This window comes from Phoca vitulina, unplaced genomic scaffold, assembly GCF_004348235.1.
Source record: "Phoca vitulina isolate PV1807 unplaced genomic scaffold, GSC_HSeal_1.0 scaffold61, whole genome shotgun sequence".
In the NCBI taxonomy this organism is placed as follows: domain Eukaryota; kingdom Metazoa; phylum Chordata; class Mammalia; order Carnivora; family Phocidae; genus Phoca; species Phoca vitulina.
Genome location: NW_022589764.1, coordinates 5193698 through 5209352, shown reverse-complemented (window position 1 = coordinate 5209352; position 15655 = coordinate 5193698). Strand labels below are relative to the sequence as shown.

Below are 15655 nucleotides of genomic sequence, written 5' to 3'. Positions count from 1 at the left end.
ACATTTTTGCTGGATACAGAATTCTACGTTGAGGGTTTTTTGTTTTGAATTCCAGTACTTCAGGTTACTCCACTGTTTTGTAGCTTGCAGAGTTTCTGAAGGGAAGCATGGTATAAATTCTTATCTTTGTTCTTCTCTTTTCTCTGGCTGCCTTTAAGATTTTTTCCTTGTTGTCCTTTGCTTTTAGCAATCTGAATGTGTGTATTTGTCCTACTTGGTATTATTTTTTTCAAATATTTCTTCTGCTCTGTTCTCTCTCTCCTCTTTTTGGAATTCCAATGACAAAAATGTTAAACCACCTGATAAAAGTCCACAGCTCTTGGAAGCTTTGTTTTGCTTTTTGTTTTATTTTCACTCTTCTTTCTCTTTGTATCGTAGTTTGGGTAACTCTACTGACCTACAGACCAAGAGGTCTTTCCTCTTGCTAGGTCTTTAGTGCACAGTTTAATTTAATTAGGAATCGGGCTGCATTTGAGCTTCACCGGTGCAATGGTCACCCTCAAGTGCATCCAGCCTGGGCCTCACATCCCTCTGGGAGGAAACGAGCGCTGGTTTGCCAGGGGTTGTGTGTGTTTTCCCCAGAGGCTGCTCCACTCTCAGTCAAAGCCGTTCCTCCTTCTCGGGTGCCCTGCCGTGCTCCTGGCATTGTTCCTGCCCCTCCGCCACAGCTTCAGATGGCTTTCCTTTTCCATTTCTCAAGATACAATGGGAGGTCACCAATGCCCAAAGGGTGACACTTTTTGTTCATCTCCTCACAGATTAAGACTTCTGGTCCACAGGACAGAAAGGGGAGAAGGGTCTAGGCAGCACATTTTGTCCCTATCACAGGGGCTGCTCTTCCCCTTTCCCAGCCACACACCACAGTGGAGGCTTTTTCAGGATGTTCCCAATCTCTTCTGTGAGCACCCAGTGGGGTTCGTGGAGAAAAAGCCTCCAAAAGAATTCGGACTCCCCCTATGTCCCAACACTAGGGCTTTACATGGGCCTGCCAGGGAACACCTGGCCTCCAGCAATTCACCAAGCATCTGAGCTGAACTCTCATTACCTGTGTCCTACCTACACAAACCAGGGCTCCAATGTCCTCTCCCTGCAGTATCTGTCTCTCCCTAGAGTCTGGGCCACTTGGGTGCCATGAAATCTCAGCACTACAATCTACTCAAGGAGAACTGGGAACTTGTTTGTCCAACTCGTTTTCCTTGTAAGGCTGGGAGCAACACAGTTTCCAGCTTTCTATCTCCAAATGAAAAATTACTCGTTTGTTTCTTGACTTAAGAGGTTTTGGTCCTGGCTCTCTTTTATATTACCTTGGACAAGTACTAACTTCTCCTTCAGTTTCTTCATCTCTACCCAGCCAAGATTATAGCAGAACTGACAATCAAATGCAACGATGCATATGAAGATGTTTGGGAATCTATAAAGCATTATACATATGTAGATTATCTAAAGCCTGATGGCATCAACTTTCATTTAGCAAAAAATCAAACAGTGCTGCACTACAGAGAGAACACCTGGCATATCACACTGCATGTTAGTCAAGCCATGCTATACTAGGAATGGTTTTAAAACTTGCAAACATATTCTGATTTTTTTTTCAATAAGAAGCTAAGGGAGATAAACACACTCTCCTCTTCTTCATAAACACAGGATTCAAAAGCATATGATGCTGGAACTATGAAGACATTGCCAAGGGCTGGGGTGGGGAGACCTGTATTCTTTATAGAATTAAATGGGAAGGTTATTTGAGAAGGAATAAACAAAGAAAGATTATTTGGAGAATAACACATTCAAGTTTTGATGCATTATTCCCTATTCTACAGTGGTTCTCTCTAGTATGTAGAAACACTAACAACTAATATAGTGTTTCTCCTACAGAAAAGCATGTGTAATCGATTACTGAAAGTATGCAAAGTCAAGATAGAGGAAATATTTAAGGCAGGTTTAATTTATGAATTTGGTGATGGAATCTCTGAGCTAAGAGACCAGCCTGGTAAAATTAAAATTAAGCCTAACAACCTCTCCTCATTTAGCTTTAATTTTAAATAACCACTAAGCATATTTACATCCTGTTTTTCTATAATCTGATTTCTGTGTATTTAAAATAGACCGATCTCTTCAAATGCCAACTTCAAATAGAAATATTCCTTAAGAAAGGGTCTAGATTCTATGGAAGTACAGAAAATTCCAAAGAAAAATATAGACTGGCTGTATTTTTAAAGAATGAGGCTGAAGAAAAATTTAACGTACCAGTGGAGGCATCATGCCCTTGCTTGAAGGAGGGATGACAACTCGAAGATCTGGTTTTCGACTATTCATTCCAAGATTGCCACCACCTGGAGGAGGGGGAGACTTTGTAGGCATAACTTTGCCTAAACTATTTGCACCAGTAGTTCCAATCAAATTTGGAGAAGCTCTTGAGTTTACAAATCCGTTCCCTGGAAAAAGGAAATATCATTCATTAATGTGAGAAGAGTCGTGAAAACACTTTGGTAGAAATATGAAACAAGTGTTTCCTAGTCCTAGTTTCAAATAAATTTTGTAACAAAACTCATTAGTAGCTGACCACGTATCTTTGAGTATTTTAAAAATAAGCAAAAATATCAACCCAAGTCTGAAATACACATAAAACTTAAGACTTATGCCATCTGTTTCCAGTCTTACTGCGTGGACCTGCTGAGAGATACTTAAAATGCAAGATCCATGTCTAACAGGGCATTTCCTACTGGGGACTGAGATAATGGAGATGTTTGAAGAAGCCGCCTGAGACCGCCCTAGTCACTCATTTGGGCAGTAGAGGGCAGCAGAGGCACCCCTACTAGTCCAGATCTGAACCCGCTACCGCGACCGGGCCAACTTCGCTACTGCAGCTTCTTTAGCACTCTAATGCTTCGTCTTCACCAGGTACTTCCTCCTTACTGCTCCACCTCTAGCCAGGCTGTTTCTTTGGCTGCCAGTAAGGTCTTCATTAAATATTTGTGGTTTGTCTGACTTTAATCATCTTATTCCTGGTTTTCCACTTTCTCTAAGAGAGCAGTCTCTCTCTCTTAGAGGAAGTAAGGACGTGTGTACACGGTGGTGATGTTCTATATATGCAGTACTTCTGGGCGTCAGCTGAGCTAGGAGATCAATGTAAGAGATCATCCCTATTTTCATGGAGGCTGCAGTCCTTCTACTCCTCCTCAGGGGTAGCAGCCATGTGGTCTGGGTGAGCCGACTCCATCAATCCCTGCCTGGGGACAGTCCGAGCCACTGTACGCAGGCATTCTCCCTCACCACCGTGATGGGACCTGGGAACGTCCAGTCGGATCCTAAGTAAAGCAGCTGTTACATGATGGTGAGGGAGACTCCTGCATTCCTCCAAATACGACTGAGGAAGAAGCATTTGATTCTCGAGCCATTTTGAGATTCAGAAGAAAGCCAGAATGAGGAAAAAGCTGACAGGGAAAGGAGAACTGCACCCCAGGAAGACTGCATGCCAAGAAGTGAAATGATGCGTCTCAAAGAACTACAATGAGTTAATGGCAGAAAACAATCACGTAATGTACGGTGATTAACATAACATAAAAAAAAAAAAAGAGCATTTGTATTGGGTTATCAGAACACTTTAAATCTTTGAAAGTTTCTTGAATGGAACAGAAATATTATTTAAAACCATTTACAATCCATATAGTGTTTGGTGGTTTATAAAACATTTTCAGGGGGCGCCTGGGTGGCTCAGTCAGTGAAGCGTCTACCTTCAGCTCAGGTCATGATCCCAGGGTTCTGGGATTGAGCCCCACATCGGGCTTCCCTGCTCAGTGGGGAGGTCTGCTTCTCCCTCTCTCTCTGCTGCTCCCCCTGCTTGTGCACACGCTCTAATAAATAAATAAAATCTTTAAAAAAAATAAAACATTTTCAGGTACAGTATTATAATGAATAAAGGCAACTGATCAATAGAATTCTAAAATTTAAAAAATGTAACTAGAGAGGGATTAAGTACTTGAAGATAATCAGCTGAAGAAAATGGATGCTTCAATATATCTGCTTATAGAGTTTGAAAAACATGTTAGTTATTTGGCTGTATTATTTATATGAATAACTAAAAATTGACGTTTGACAATGTGATCTAATCAATGTTACTGGATCCTAACCAGTACCATTTTCAAAGGACAAAGAAAACTGAGTGGTGAGGCGTGGCCCTGGGGAACTGGCCCGCATCTCTCCAGTCGCTGTCATTCAAACTGTCAGGATTCCAGATGACCGATTTTCCTCTCTGCCACCACCCCCCTCACTCTCACCCAACTCCTCCTGCTTTCTCCAAAACTTTTACCAAGTGACCTACCAGTTTTAATTCATTTACATGACTTAATTTTTGCTGTGAGGACTGGTATTTCAGTTAATCTGATGAGGCTATTTCCTGCATTCTACTTCCATTATCTTGAAACAGTAGGTATTAAATCTGGGCGAATCTCCTTTCCACACCCCAGAGAGCAATTCCTGCATTCTGTTAAGCTTCAGAAAGCAGTGCTGTTAAACAATCTCTTCACCAGGCCAACCCCTGTGGAGCAGAGCTCATCCATGCGTTGGGCAGAGGTAACTGCTAAGGCAAGTCATCTGAATATTTTATAAAATGCTCATCAAGTAATTTTTCAAAAATAGGCTTAATAGAAACTAAAAGAATGTTGGATTAACATTAATAAGTACAGATTAACATTTCTCTTAATAGGCACAAATGTTTATAATCTCTTTGATAACATTTAGAAGATTCTTATTTACTTGATTTGTACTCAAATCTGAAGGATAAAGCAGTATTTCTTCTCAAATACATTACAAGGTGATGCGAAGCTAATGCAGAAGAATGCATTATCAAGAAGCTCTAATACTCTTTACCCATGTGGAGTCTAGGATGCTTTTCAGCTACATATAATACCACAGTAACCCAGAGTGAAGGGACTCTAAAAGCATGGTATTTCTTAGTGTGAAGTTGGGAGTCTGCAGCAGATAATTATTACAGAACGATGTAAGTGTCTGGTGACTTGTCAGGCTGAAACAGGATAACCTTATATGCACTATTTGTTATATTGTGGAGTGTAGTGATATACTATCGAATATACTTCTTAATTCCCATTCATTTTTTATGACAAAAATGTAGATACTTTCAGTATATAACTCATCTTTCCACAGCCTACAAATTTAAGAATTAAAGTACCAACTCTAAATGAATTAACCCAATGTGATTATCATCAAAATGTGTTCTAAGGTTTTAAGGTAAATTATGCCCTGACACAAACATGATAAAAATGCTCTTGGGCAAACTGCATACCGATGCCTCCAGAAATTTAAGAAAGCTAATCTCACTTACGGTCCCTACAGCTCTAAGGCAGATCATTCAATTATATCAGTCTGGCTCATATTTCAGAATATCCTATCAGCTGGAATAATGTATTCAAGTGTCTAGAAAGCACTCCATGTCCTTAATACCACTCTTTTAGGGCTAAATTGTAGACAATGATGTCATTAATGTTTTACTACTATGAATCTAACTCAGAAGTTGAACTAACATGCACAGGATTTTGAAAATCTCAAAGAATTCTGAAAAATTTGTCCAAAGCAAGGCTCAAGAATTGATTTTATCATATCTGACAAATTTTCATAAAATCTGACAAACTTTCAGCTGATTATTCAATAAATAAAAAAAGAACATTTTAAAAATCTATACAATTATCTTTTGTATAAAAAACTGAATGAGGTTTCTAAAATTAAAAAAGACCATGGTTTTTAAAATCATAGTCGACACATTTACTTGATTCAGTGGAAATTCCTATATGACAGACAACATGGGTTCTGTCCCTTAGAAGTTTATAATCTACAACAGACAATGCTCATGAAATCCTGTGTGTCTCTTCCTGAGTACTGTATCCATCCTCTCAATCTCTCCCATGTGGGCAGCCCCAAAGAGGCTTCTCCTCCTTCAGAGACTTCACGCATCCCCCTGGCTTTAACCATTGCCTCAATATGACTCTTAAATCTGTTTCTGCTCTTTATATCTCCTAATTTCTAGTCCACATGCTACCACATCCCACAGATATGCTGCTGTCATCTCAAACGCCACCGGTTATAAACCCCTGTACTACCGCCACCCGCTGTCACTCCCATCCAACTTTCACAGAGCTCCAGCTTTGTTACTCTTTATACTGTTTCTCATTTCATCCATCTCTTTAGCTGCCACCGCCTCTGCCACACTGCAAGCCCTTACTATTACCTTCGCTCACCCCTAAACAATTCCAAGAGCTTCTTGAGCCTTTCTATTTCTAGTCCAGTGTATTTTTTTCTTTCTCAACATGTTTTAAAAAAGTGAAATTGCTGGATATCAGAGACTTTATTTTATGCTTGATCTTTAAACACAGGCCCGAAGTTAAAAGGAATTCCTGAAGTCATCTGAACTACAGTATTATCTAAGTATTAAATGTCAACTTTCAGTAGAGAAATATACTTAGTATGCCAAATCAGATGGCCACTACAGAAGATGTATACAATTTTCAGCATGTACAAAACTGGCAGGTTTTACTTGGACAATGACAGACTGAAAACAACAAATGATGTTTCAAGGAAAAACAAATGTATGCTCTAATTTACTATAATAAAAATGTTATGACTGTGGAGGTACCAACCATATCAATATAGAAAGTTTAAAAACTAGAAGAAGAGAGAGAAAACTCCTACTTCCACCATCCCAACATAACTATGATAATCAGTTTGGATTTCCCCTCCTTTTCGTTTTCCACATGCATATTTTTTGCATAGTTTTAAATCACAACTAAAAAGGAATTCAGTTGAAAATTTCATTTACATAATTTTCATACTGTTAATACGTTGCTTTCTTCCTATTATTCACTACTATAAATAAAGTTGCAGTCAATCTTTGAATATTCTAGTTTATTTCTTTAGGAGAGAATCCCAGCAATGGGATTCGTGGGCTCAGAGGCATAAACATTTTTATGACTACTGAAACATCTTGCCAAAATCTTTTCAGAAAGATCATTACTAATTTACAATGCTATAAGCACACAGAAGATCATCAGTTTCCTCACACCTTCATTGGCTCTCCATGCCACAACAGAAGTGGTAATAGTTGGCAATTAGTGAGTTGTGGTTTTCTTTGCCATTTTTATTTAAATCTCCTGATACACCCTTTCAATTTTTTAAAATACTAGTTGGGTTTCCTTTTTGAATTGTACATTTAGGTACATTAAAAATCCACCTACTTATTAAATATTCCCCTATCTGTGGCTTGTATGTTATCTTACTTTTTCTCTGAAGAATGAGAAAATCTTCTATCTCACATAAGACGACTGGAGAAAAGTGGCTGCAAGCCCAGTGGCTTTAGCAGCTCAGTGTGCAGGACCCCGAGCTTTCCAGCTTTCAGCTCTGCCATCCTAGGTTTTTGCTGGCCTATCCTCTGATACCGTCTTGTTTCCTGATCTCAAGATGGGGCTGTACATCCAGCTGCCACATGCAGACAATAACGCCCAATGAATCGAGTCTTTGCCCGAAGACTGCTAAGTCTTTCTATGAGTATGAATGTGTGTGTGAATTTTTTTCTCTCTAGATTTCAGAATTAATAGTATAACACCTATACAATGTACATTACATTCTCTTATAATTTTAAAAGTGCCTCCACATTTGGGGTTTATAATTCCTTTTTAAAATCAAATGTATTTATTTAAAAACTTATATTAATGTAGCACATAATACAAAATGGTGCACAAAACAAAAACTTACAAATCAAGGATTTAGCATAAAGTAAACATCCACGTAACCATTACATCAGGAAAAAAGAATACTGCCAAAACCCTGAAAGTCTCTAAAACTGGACCCCCAAAACATTCCTGTTGTTCCACCTACCCAAAATAACCAGTATTGTAACTATTACAGTGACTTCTTTTCTTTATAGTTTTATCACCTATCTTATCTACACATGCATCCTTAGCACTATAATATCGCTTGGCTATTTTTCGAACTTTATTTAGATAGAATCATTTCGTATTTGCATCCACTGTCTTTCATTCATCATGGTGTGGTGAAATTCAGCCACCCTATTAATTCCTGCTGTAGTTTCTTCCTTTTCGTTGCAGTATAGTACTCCTTCATATAAATGTACTGTCTCTTATTTATTTGTTCTACTGTTAACAGAAGCCTGGATTATTTCTAGATGTTGGCTGTAACAAATAATGCCATGCCCATTCCTTTACATATTTGTTGATGCTCATGGTACACCATGCATTTCTCTACAGTATACAAGGATGAATACAAATGGTGGGTTGTAAAATACATATATCTACAACTTTAGTAGATAATGTCAAAATGGCTGCACCAATTTGTACTGCTATCATCAGGGAATGAGAGTTTGGAATTTCCCATAGGCTTGTCAACACCTGGTATTATCTGCTTATTCTGCTTTAGCCATTCTGGTTGGTGTATGATGCTTTCTGTGGTTTTAATTTTGCATTTTCTTGGTTACTAAGATTGAGCATCTTGTCACATGTTTATTGGATACCTAATAACTTCTTTTGTGAAATGTCTGTGTTCTCATGCACATTTTCAAAAATCAATTTTCTTTGGGGTGCCTGGATGGCTCAGTCGTTAAGCATCTGCCTTCGGCTCAGGTCATGGTCCCAGAATCCTGGGATCGAGCCCCACATCAGGCTTCCTGCTGGCAGGAAGCCTGCTTCTCCCTCTCCCACTCCCCCTGCTTGTGTTCCCTCTCTCGCTATGTTTCTGTCAAATAAATAAATAAAATCTTTAAAAAAAAATCGATTTTCTTTTTCATGATGATTTGTAAGTATTCTTCATAAAAAGCCCCATTTACTCTATGTATATGATCTACATTTTCCCACTCTGTCTTGCCTTTTCATTCTCTTCATGCTGTTTTTGATGAACAAAGATTCCCAATTTTACACAAGCAAATCAATCTTTTGTGGTTAGGCTTCCTCTCGTTTCCTATTTAACATGTCTTTCCCTATTCTGAGTTTGTTCAATGCTTAAAAACCTCAAGGATGCTTCTGCTTTCCCTATTACATGGGCCTGAAATATCCTATCTTTTGGGAAGCAGAAGACTCAACAAAAATTAAAATAAGACTAATGGAGGGCTCATCTATAAAAATATTATGCATTTGAAAATTACAGTAGCAGTAAATATGTTACAGTTTAAAGGTTAAGCGAAACTATCTGGAAGTGGCTCATGACAAGTCTCTAAACCTGGACTGACAAAATAAAAGTTATTATACAGATTATGTATAAAAAATTTGTTTTAAACAAGGGTCTTTGGATATTGGTTGCTGGCTGAAATATTTTGTCACCCAAGAGCTTATCTCCATGTGATTAAATTCTCTGAAATTTGTTGATACTTTTTTTGTGGCCCAGCATGTGATCAATTTTTAGTTTTATGGACACAAAGAACATTTTTTTTTTTTTAATACAAAAGAACACATGAGACGCCCCGGTGGCTCAGTCGGTTAAGGACTGCCTTCAGCTCAGGTCATGATCCCAGGGTCTTGTGTGTGTGAATTTTTTTCTCTCTAGATTTCGGAATTAATAGTATAACACCTATACAATGTACATTACATCCTCTTATAATTTTAAAAGTGCCCCCACATTTGGGGTTTATAATTCCTTTTTAAAATCAAACGTATTTATTTAAAAACTCATATTAACATAGCACATTAATATGCTACATTTATATGTAGCATCGGGCTCCCTGCTCATAGGGGAGCCTGCTTCTCCCTCTGCCTCTGCCCCTCCTCCCCGCTCATGCTCTGACAAATAAATAAATAAAATCTTAAAAAAAAAAAAAAAGAACACAGATACTGCAAAGAATGTTTACTCTGTACTTTAAGTGTAGATGACCACACTGTAGTGTCAAAAAGGGGGATGGTGCAGACGTTAGATGTAGCTACTGCAAGGGGCTGTTACCCTCTGATTCACTCTACTTCTATGGTCCTGCCTTTTGGGGGCTCAACACAAAGTGACAGGAGCACACTGGACCCTCCCAATTCTTTGTGGGCCCTGAACTTTGATCTCTCTGTCCCCTTGGGTCTCTGAGGCTGTCCTACTCCACTGTGGAAGTGGCAAATACCACCTGAGGAAAAGCAGTCATAAATGCTGGGCTCACCCTCTTCAAGGCTCTGTCTCCATCATTCCCTGGATCTTGAGCCAGGTATTCTTCATTATCTTGTTAGTTCTCAAATGATTTCAAGCAGATTTTACAAATATTTTGCCTAGCATCTGTAGGTGTCTTCAGCGGAAGGGTTGGTCCCAATGACCAGGTCTGCTATTATCACAGCACAAGACTAATTGTCTTGCTTGTCTTTTTTTAAACCTCAATTTTAATTTCATTTATGGAAGCTTTCATTATTCAAAAACTCTATGTATCATCTTAAGATCAGAAGCAAGATTTCCCAAAATGTTTTATATGATACTAATTATGAACGATGGCTTTCATGAGGAAAAAAAATGAAGGGTTCTATTATGCAATAACTTTGTGTAACCATATGTTATGTACTAAGTTTAATGATTCACAAAATAGATTAGCATTTTAAAGGCTCCGGTAAGTCCTACAGTGAAGAAACCTGTTTAGTTTTATTTAATGCAAGGTTTACCAAACATAGAAAAATCCTTCTTCTCATACAGTTCCAAGAAACATATCTTGAAAAGTATAGATTAGAAATCATTCTCATACCTTTTAATATTTTTTCCTCTAAATTTCTCTGGGAATTTAAACTGTTCAATCTTTTCATTCATAAAGAGTATATCTAGGTATAATAATGAGTTTAAACTATTTTTTCCAAACTACTAAACCAAAATGGCACCATTGTTGAAAATGAGCTAACATATATTATCTGACTCTTCCTCACAAAAACAACATTTCTAAAATACCCATGACAGATCATTCATTTTAGGGAAAATTTATACTAAGAAACACGTTAAACCCATGTATGCTCTAAGTATTTCAGAGAAATAACTGCTTCCAGGTGGTATCTGAATTAAGTGACATAAAAGGTCTATTCAGTTAAGTCTAAATTCTGTTAAAAAGCAGTTATAATACATATGCCATTTAGAATACAATCCAAACAAGTAGAGTTAAGTAGAATTACACGTAGTATAGGTTAAATAGGCATGTATGAGTATGAACCAATGAAGAATCAGGACATCCAATCTTGATGTGTTATGAGATGTTGAGGTGTACCCTAAGAAGCAGGATTTATCTCTGTGTATACGTAATAATGGAAACAGACTTTTAAATAACTCACTAAAGGGGCGCCTGGGTGGCTCAATCGGTTAAGCGTCTGCCTCTGGGTCAGGTTGTGATCTCAGGGTCCTGGGATCGAGCCCCACGTCCGGCTCCCCACTCAGCAGGTCAGCGGGGAGGCTCCTTATCTCTCTCCCTCTCCCCCCAACTCATGCTCTCTCTCTCAATAAATAAAATCTTTAAATAAATAATTCACTAAGCACTTAAAATACTTTAATACTTACTTGAATTTAAGTTTTAATAGAAACTGATGTTCACTAATCACGATTATTAACACTATTAACACTAAACACATTAAAGTAGTTGCCTACGATGGGGGGAGGAAGGGCATGGGAATGGAACAGAGAGGTATAAAAAGGATAATGCACAGCATACCGAGATGCTTTATATAAACCAATGATGATGATGTGCCATGATCTGAGGAGTGTGATTATGTAGCCCTCTAAACATGAGGGTCACGATAGGGAGAGGAGGCTTATAAAAAAAGAAAAATGAATGAAAAAGACAAAAGGAAAAGGGTTATATGCAGAAGGTCAAATTAGGATGATGACAAAGTCTGAGTTTCAAATTACCAAAGGGAACACAGAAAAACCAAGCAGCAGAGACAAAGTCTAGATTTACAGTTGCATGGCAGATAAGAAAAAAACAGTGAAGTGTGGAAAGTACAAGAAAAAAAATGAGAATTGAAACACTTGTTTGACAGGAGGAAGAACCATGTTTACGATATGCCAGAAGGAGGAAAAAAAAGTAAAGGCAAGGGGAAAACACATTAGAAATCTTCGAAGAGTTAAACTCCATGAAATAAAACTAATTTTGGAAATAAACCAAGTTAGTTACAATTAACATTAAATGAAATAGAAATTTTTGCTTCTAGTCTTAACTAGGCTAGGAAGCAGAAGGCAAAGTAAGATGGACAGTACTGGGGGAGTAAAAACATATGGGAAAATTTAACACAAAAAGAGTATGTATATGGGCATGCAAATAACTAAAATGGAGTTGAAATAAACTATAAATATTTGGAAATACACATACAAGTATAGCAGCCTAATGTATAACTGTTAAGACAGTTATGAATTTTCCACAATTAATTATGTTAAAAAGGATCCTACAATGGATCTCATATAATTAATTCCATTCAAAGAGCAATTAATACGTGGCAGACATATTTAGGCATTTATCCTACTTTAGGTCACTATGTTTTATAACTTGTCTTGGCAATATCTGTTTCTTTCTCATCATCTTAAATTAAGTTATTCAATCATCTCTACAATTTTCCTGAGGCAGAAGCTCCTTACATTTTTATAGAATGAATGGGCTGAATACATGCAATTGTGAATTTTTCCTAGAAGTGATCTGTGTTCCAAAGTCTCCAGCAGCACACAATATCTAAAATCAGGAAGGAAATTCCTGCCCTTGTTTTCAGATACAATGATGACAACTGTATTTATCACAGATTAAGAGACCAAGACCACTTAATGTGATGATAATCCAAAGGAATACAGTTATCCTTAAAACTCTTTGACATATATGCCATATTTCTGTAATGTTCAGTTCACAGTGTATCTTTGCCAGCACTTCAAGGTTGGGCAGACATATTTACAACATGTGTTTAAACTTGCTAGTCACCTTTGGAAAGGACCGCAAAGTAAAAAACAAAACAAAAACAAAACCAATTTGGCTATAACTGTGACAAAATGTGAATGTTTTACATGTGGCCACCAAAATAGATCCTTTGAAGACAAACTTCTCAGCAAAATCTTTGTAGCTCTAGAAGTAGGCCCACCATTTCTTTGTATTGCAACCTCTCTAAAAACATTTCATGCTATTATAAGATGTATCAGTTTGCTAACAATCTAACTTTGGTGAGAATAGATGATACAGAAAGCTTCTCCTTAAGAAACTGGCTTGATGTAAAAACTGTATGAAGGCAATTTCATCTTTAGCAAAGCACAGTATCTGCTATAAAGGAGGCACTCAAGGCCAAGGCATAAAGAACAGAGCAGGGCTGTTATTAAAAAATGTTAAGTACTAGTAAAAGTACTCCTCAGAAGAAAATTAAGTCTACAACGGGACATGTCTACTCTGGTCATATATCCATTTTTTCCTCTTCATTTGGTAAAAGGCCTTATTTGAGGGACAATATTCCTTTCATCTCAGACAGGATAGATGCCTATGAAGTAAAACAGGAGTAATTCACTCACCCACTGGGCTGCTCCCGGCTCCATTTGGCACTGTGAGGTCTGAAGTGCTCAACATCCCACCTAAAAATTTTAGAGAGAGAAAAGAGAGGCCAAAAAATGAACATGAATTGGTTCTCCTTATCTGAATGAAGTAACCTGCACTCCTTTCCTAAAAAACGAAAATAAAAACTAGCCTAGACTGAATTTGGCATTACTGTGTAATATGATGTAGTTAAATGTATATATAAAAGCTCACCTATCAAGCTCTGGATGCAAATGCCTTTCTGTATCTATCAAATAGTACATATTGATAAGAATGGGGGCAGTGCTAATGGAGTACTATTAAATCTAGGACTTAAAGGAGAGGAGACACTGCATTACAAAGAGTAAAGCCGTAAATGCACTGCAAATTTCTGCTGAATTCATGAACTCTAACTCCAATCAGGTACATCTATTCTCTGTATTTTTGACATGAGTGACTCACACTCAAGCTTTTAAATCTTTGCTCATGATATTCTTTTTTTTTTTTTTTAAAGATTTTATTTATTTGACAGAGAGAGACACAGCGAGAGAGGGAACACAAGCAGGGGGAGTGGGAGAGGGAGAAGCAGGCCTCCCGCAGAGCAGGGAGCCCGATGCTGGGCTTGATCCCAGCACCCTGGGATCATGACCTGAGCCGAAGGCAGACGCTTAACGACTGAGCCACCCAGGCGCCCCTTTGCTCATGATATTCTAATTAAATTTTCTGCCTGTCAAAGTATGGCTTTCCCACGACAAGGAAAGTTATAGACGGCAGATTCTGTATATCATTCCACTGTGCCCGAGAGGATGCTAGAATGCCACAGTAAATCCTCAAAAATATTCTTTAAAATGGAGCGAATTATGTAGCAGTGACTCTTGCTCATCAAAGACAGAACATTAAAGGGTAGCAAGATAAGAAACTGCTTATGTTAGCAATTCTCTTCCTTAAAGAACCAGCAGAAGAGAGACCACTACGTACCTGCACTGCCGGTACTTGGTGGTCTCTGAGGGACTCCAGGGGATACATTTCTGTGTAATGTGGCTTGAGGCGGAGACAGCATGCTTGAATCTGCTAATGTCGAGCTGGCAGCCAAAGATGGGGACACAAGTGAACTCCCTGGGTTAGTGTAGGACAAAGCATTAGGGCTGGTCACAGGGACTGTGACAGACATTGAGAAGTTTTGAGGTGGCAAACCAGGCTGTAAATAAAGAACAAGAGAAAACTGTTAGTTTCATTTTCATCTATATTAAATGTAATAACTTATGAACTTTAGTTTGATAAGGTAAGTCCAGTTATTAAAAGTAGAGGATGGGGATAGTTTCTTACTAAATCAATTGGCAGATTTAAGTTGCTTTCTTTAGAATTATATTTGAACATGAGTATGTTTGACATAACCTTTTCAATTTCCATTTTTATATATAAATACATATATACTACTATAACGTGTATATATATATATTTCAAATATTCTTGGAGATGAAAATTAGATGTCAGAACCTGATATTAGTGTTGTCAGATTTAGACATTACAAAATATATCGTTGTTACCAAGTAAGCATAAAATTAGCACTCTTAATAATCCAAACCAGTTTAGTAACATTACATTTCTATTGAGAGATTACAAATATAACAAAAGGGGAAAAATACGTACACATATTATAAATATAATACACCAAATGTGGGACAATATAAGTAAGCCCTAGTTTGATTTAATTGACTGACATTCTTAACGGACAAAACTTAAAAAAAAAAATCAAGTCATATATACACAACACACTGCAAAGAAACCATCTAAACAATTTAACCACTGACAACCTATTTTTAAATTGTATGAAGATTAAATTACAATTATAAATGCTATTCTTACTTCCCTCCTAAACATTCTACACCCCCTTAAAATAATATTTGCTATTTCTTCTTGTATTTCCTCCATTGACCACACATAATATACTTAATTAACCATGAAAATAACAGTTCTCCTTATAACAGCTTCATTATAGAGAAAGAAAAAAGCTTTCCTCTCCCCATATTTTAAAACAGCGATTGCAAAGAGCAGTAACACTGCGAATTCAAAGTTGGAAGAATATAGTTTATATACTCTATTCAATAGTAGTTCATTTCAGAAAGAAAATTATCATACATTAGCTGATATAAAACAATGGATATACGA

The 15655-nt window shown here is 37.5% G+C and overlaps 1 protein-coding gene across 11 annotated transcripts in view; it reads right to left on the bottom strand.

The window, feature by feature from the left end:
• Nucleotides 1–15655, bottom strand: part of MEF2A (myocyte enhancer factor 2A) — a 175912-nt gene that overhangs the window by 20344 nt on the left and 139913 nt on the right. For 8 of the 11 annotated variants that reach the window (XM_032391290.1, XM_032391296.1, XM_032391298.1 and 5 more), the window contains 3 exons: nucleotides 14465–14684; nucleotides 13486–13545; nucleotides 2245–2432 (listed from right to left, as the gene is read on the bottom strand). In XM_032391290.1, coding sequence (XP_032247181.1) covers nucleotides 2245–2432; nucleotides 13486–13545; nucleotides 14465–14684 — 468 coding nt within the window. The remainder of the gene's footprint in view (nucleotides 1–2244; nucleotides 2433–13485; nucleotides 13546–14464; nucleotides 14685–15655) is intronic. The other 3 variants (XM_032391300.1, XM_032391301.1, XM_032391299.1) reach the window with 1 other exon arrangement.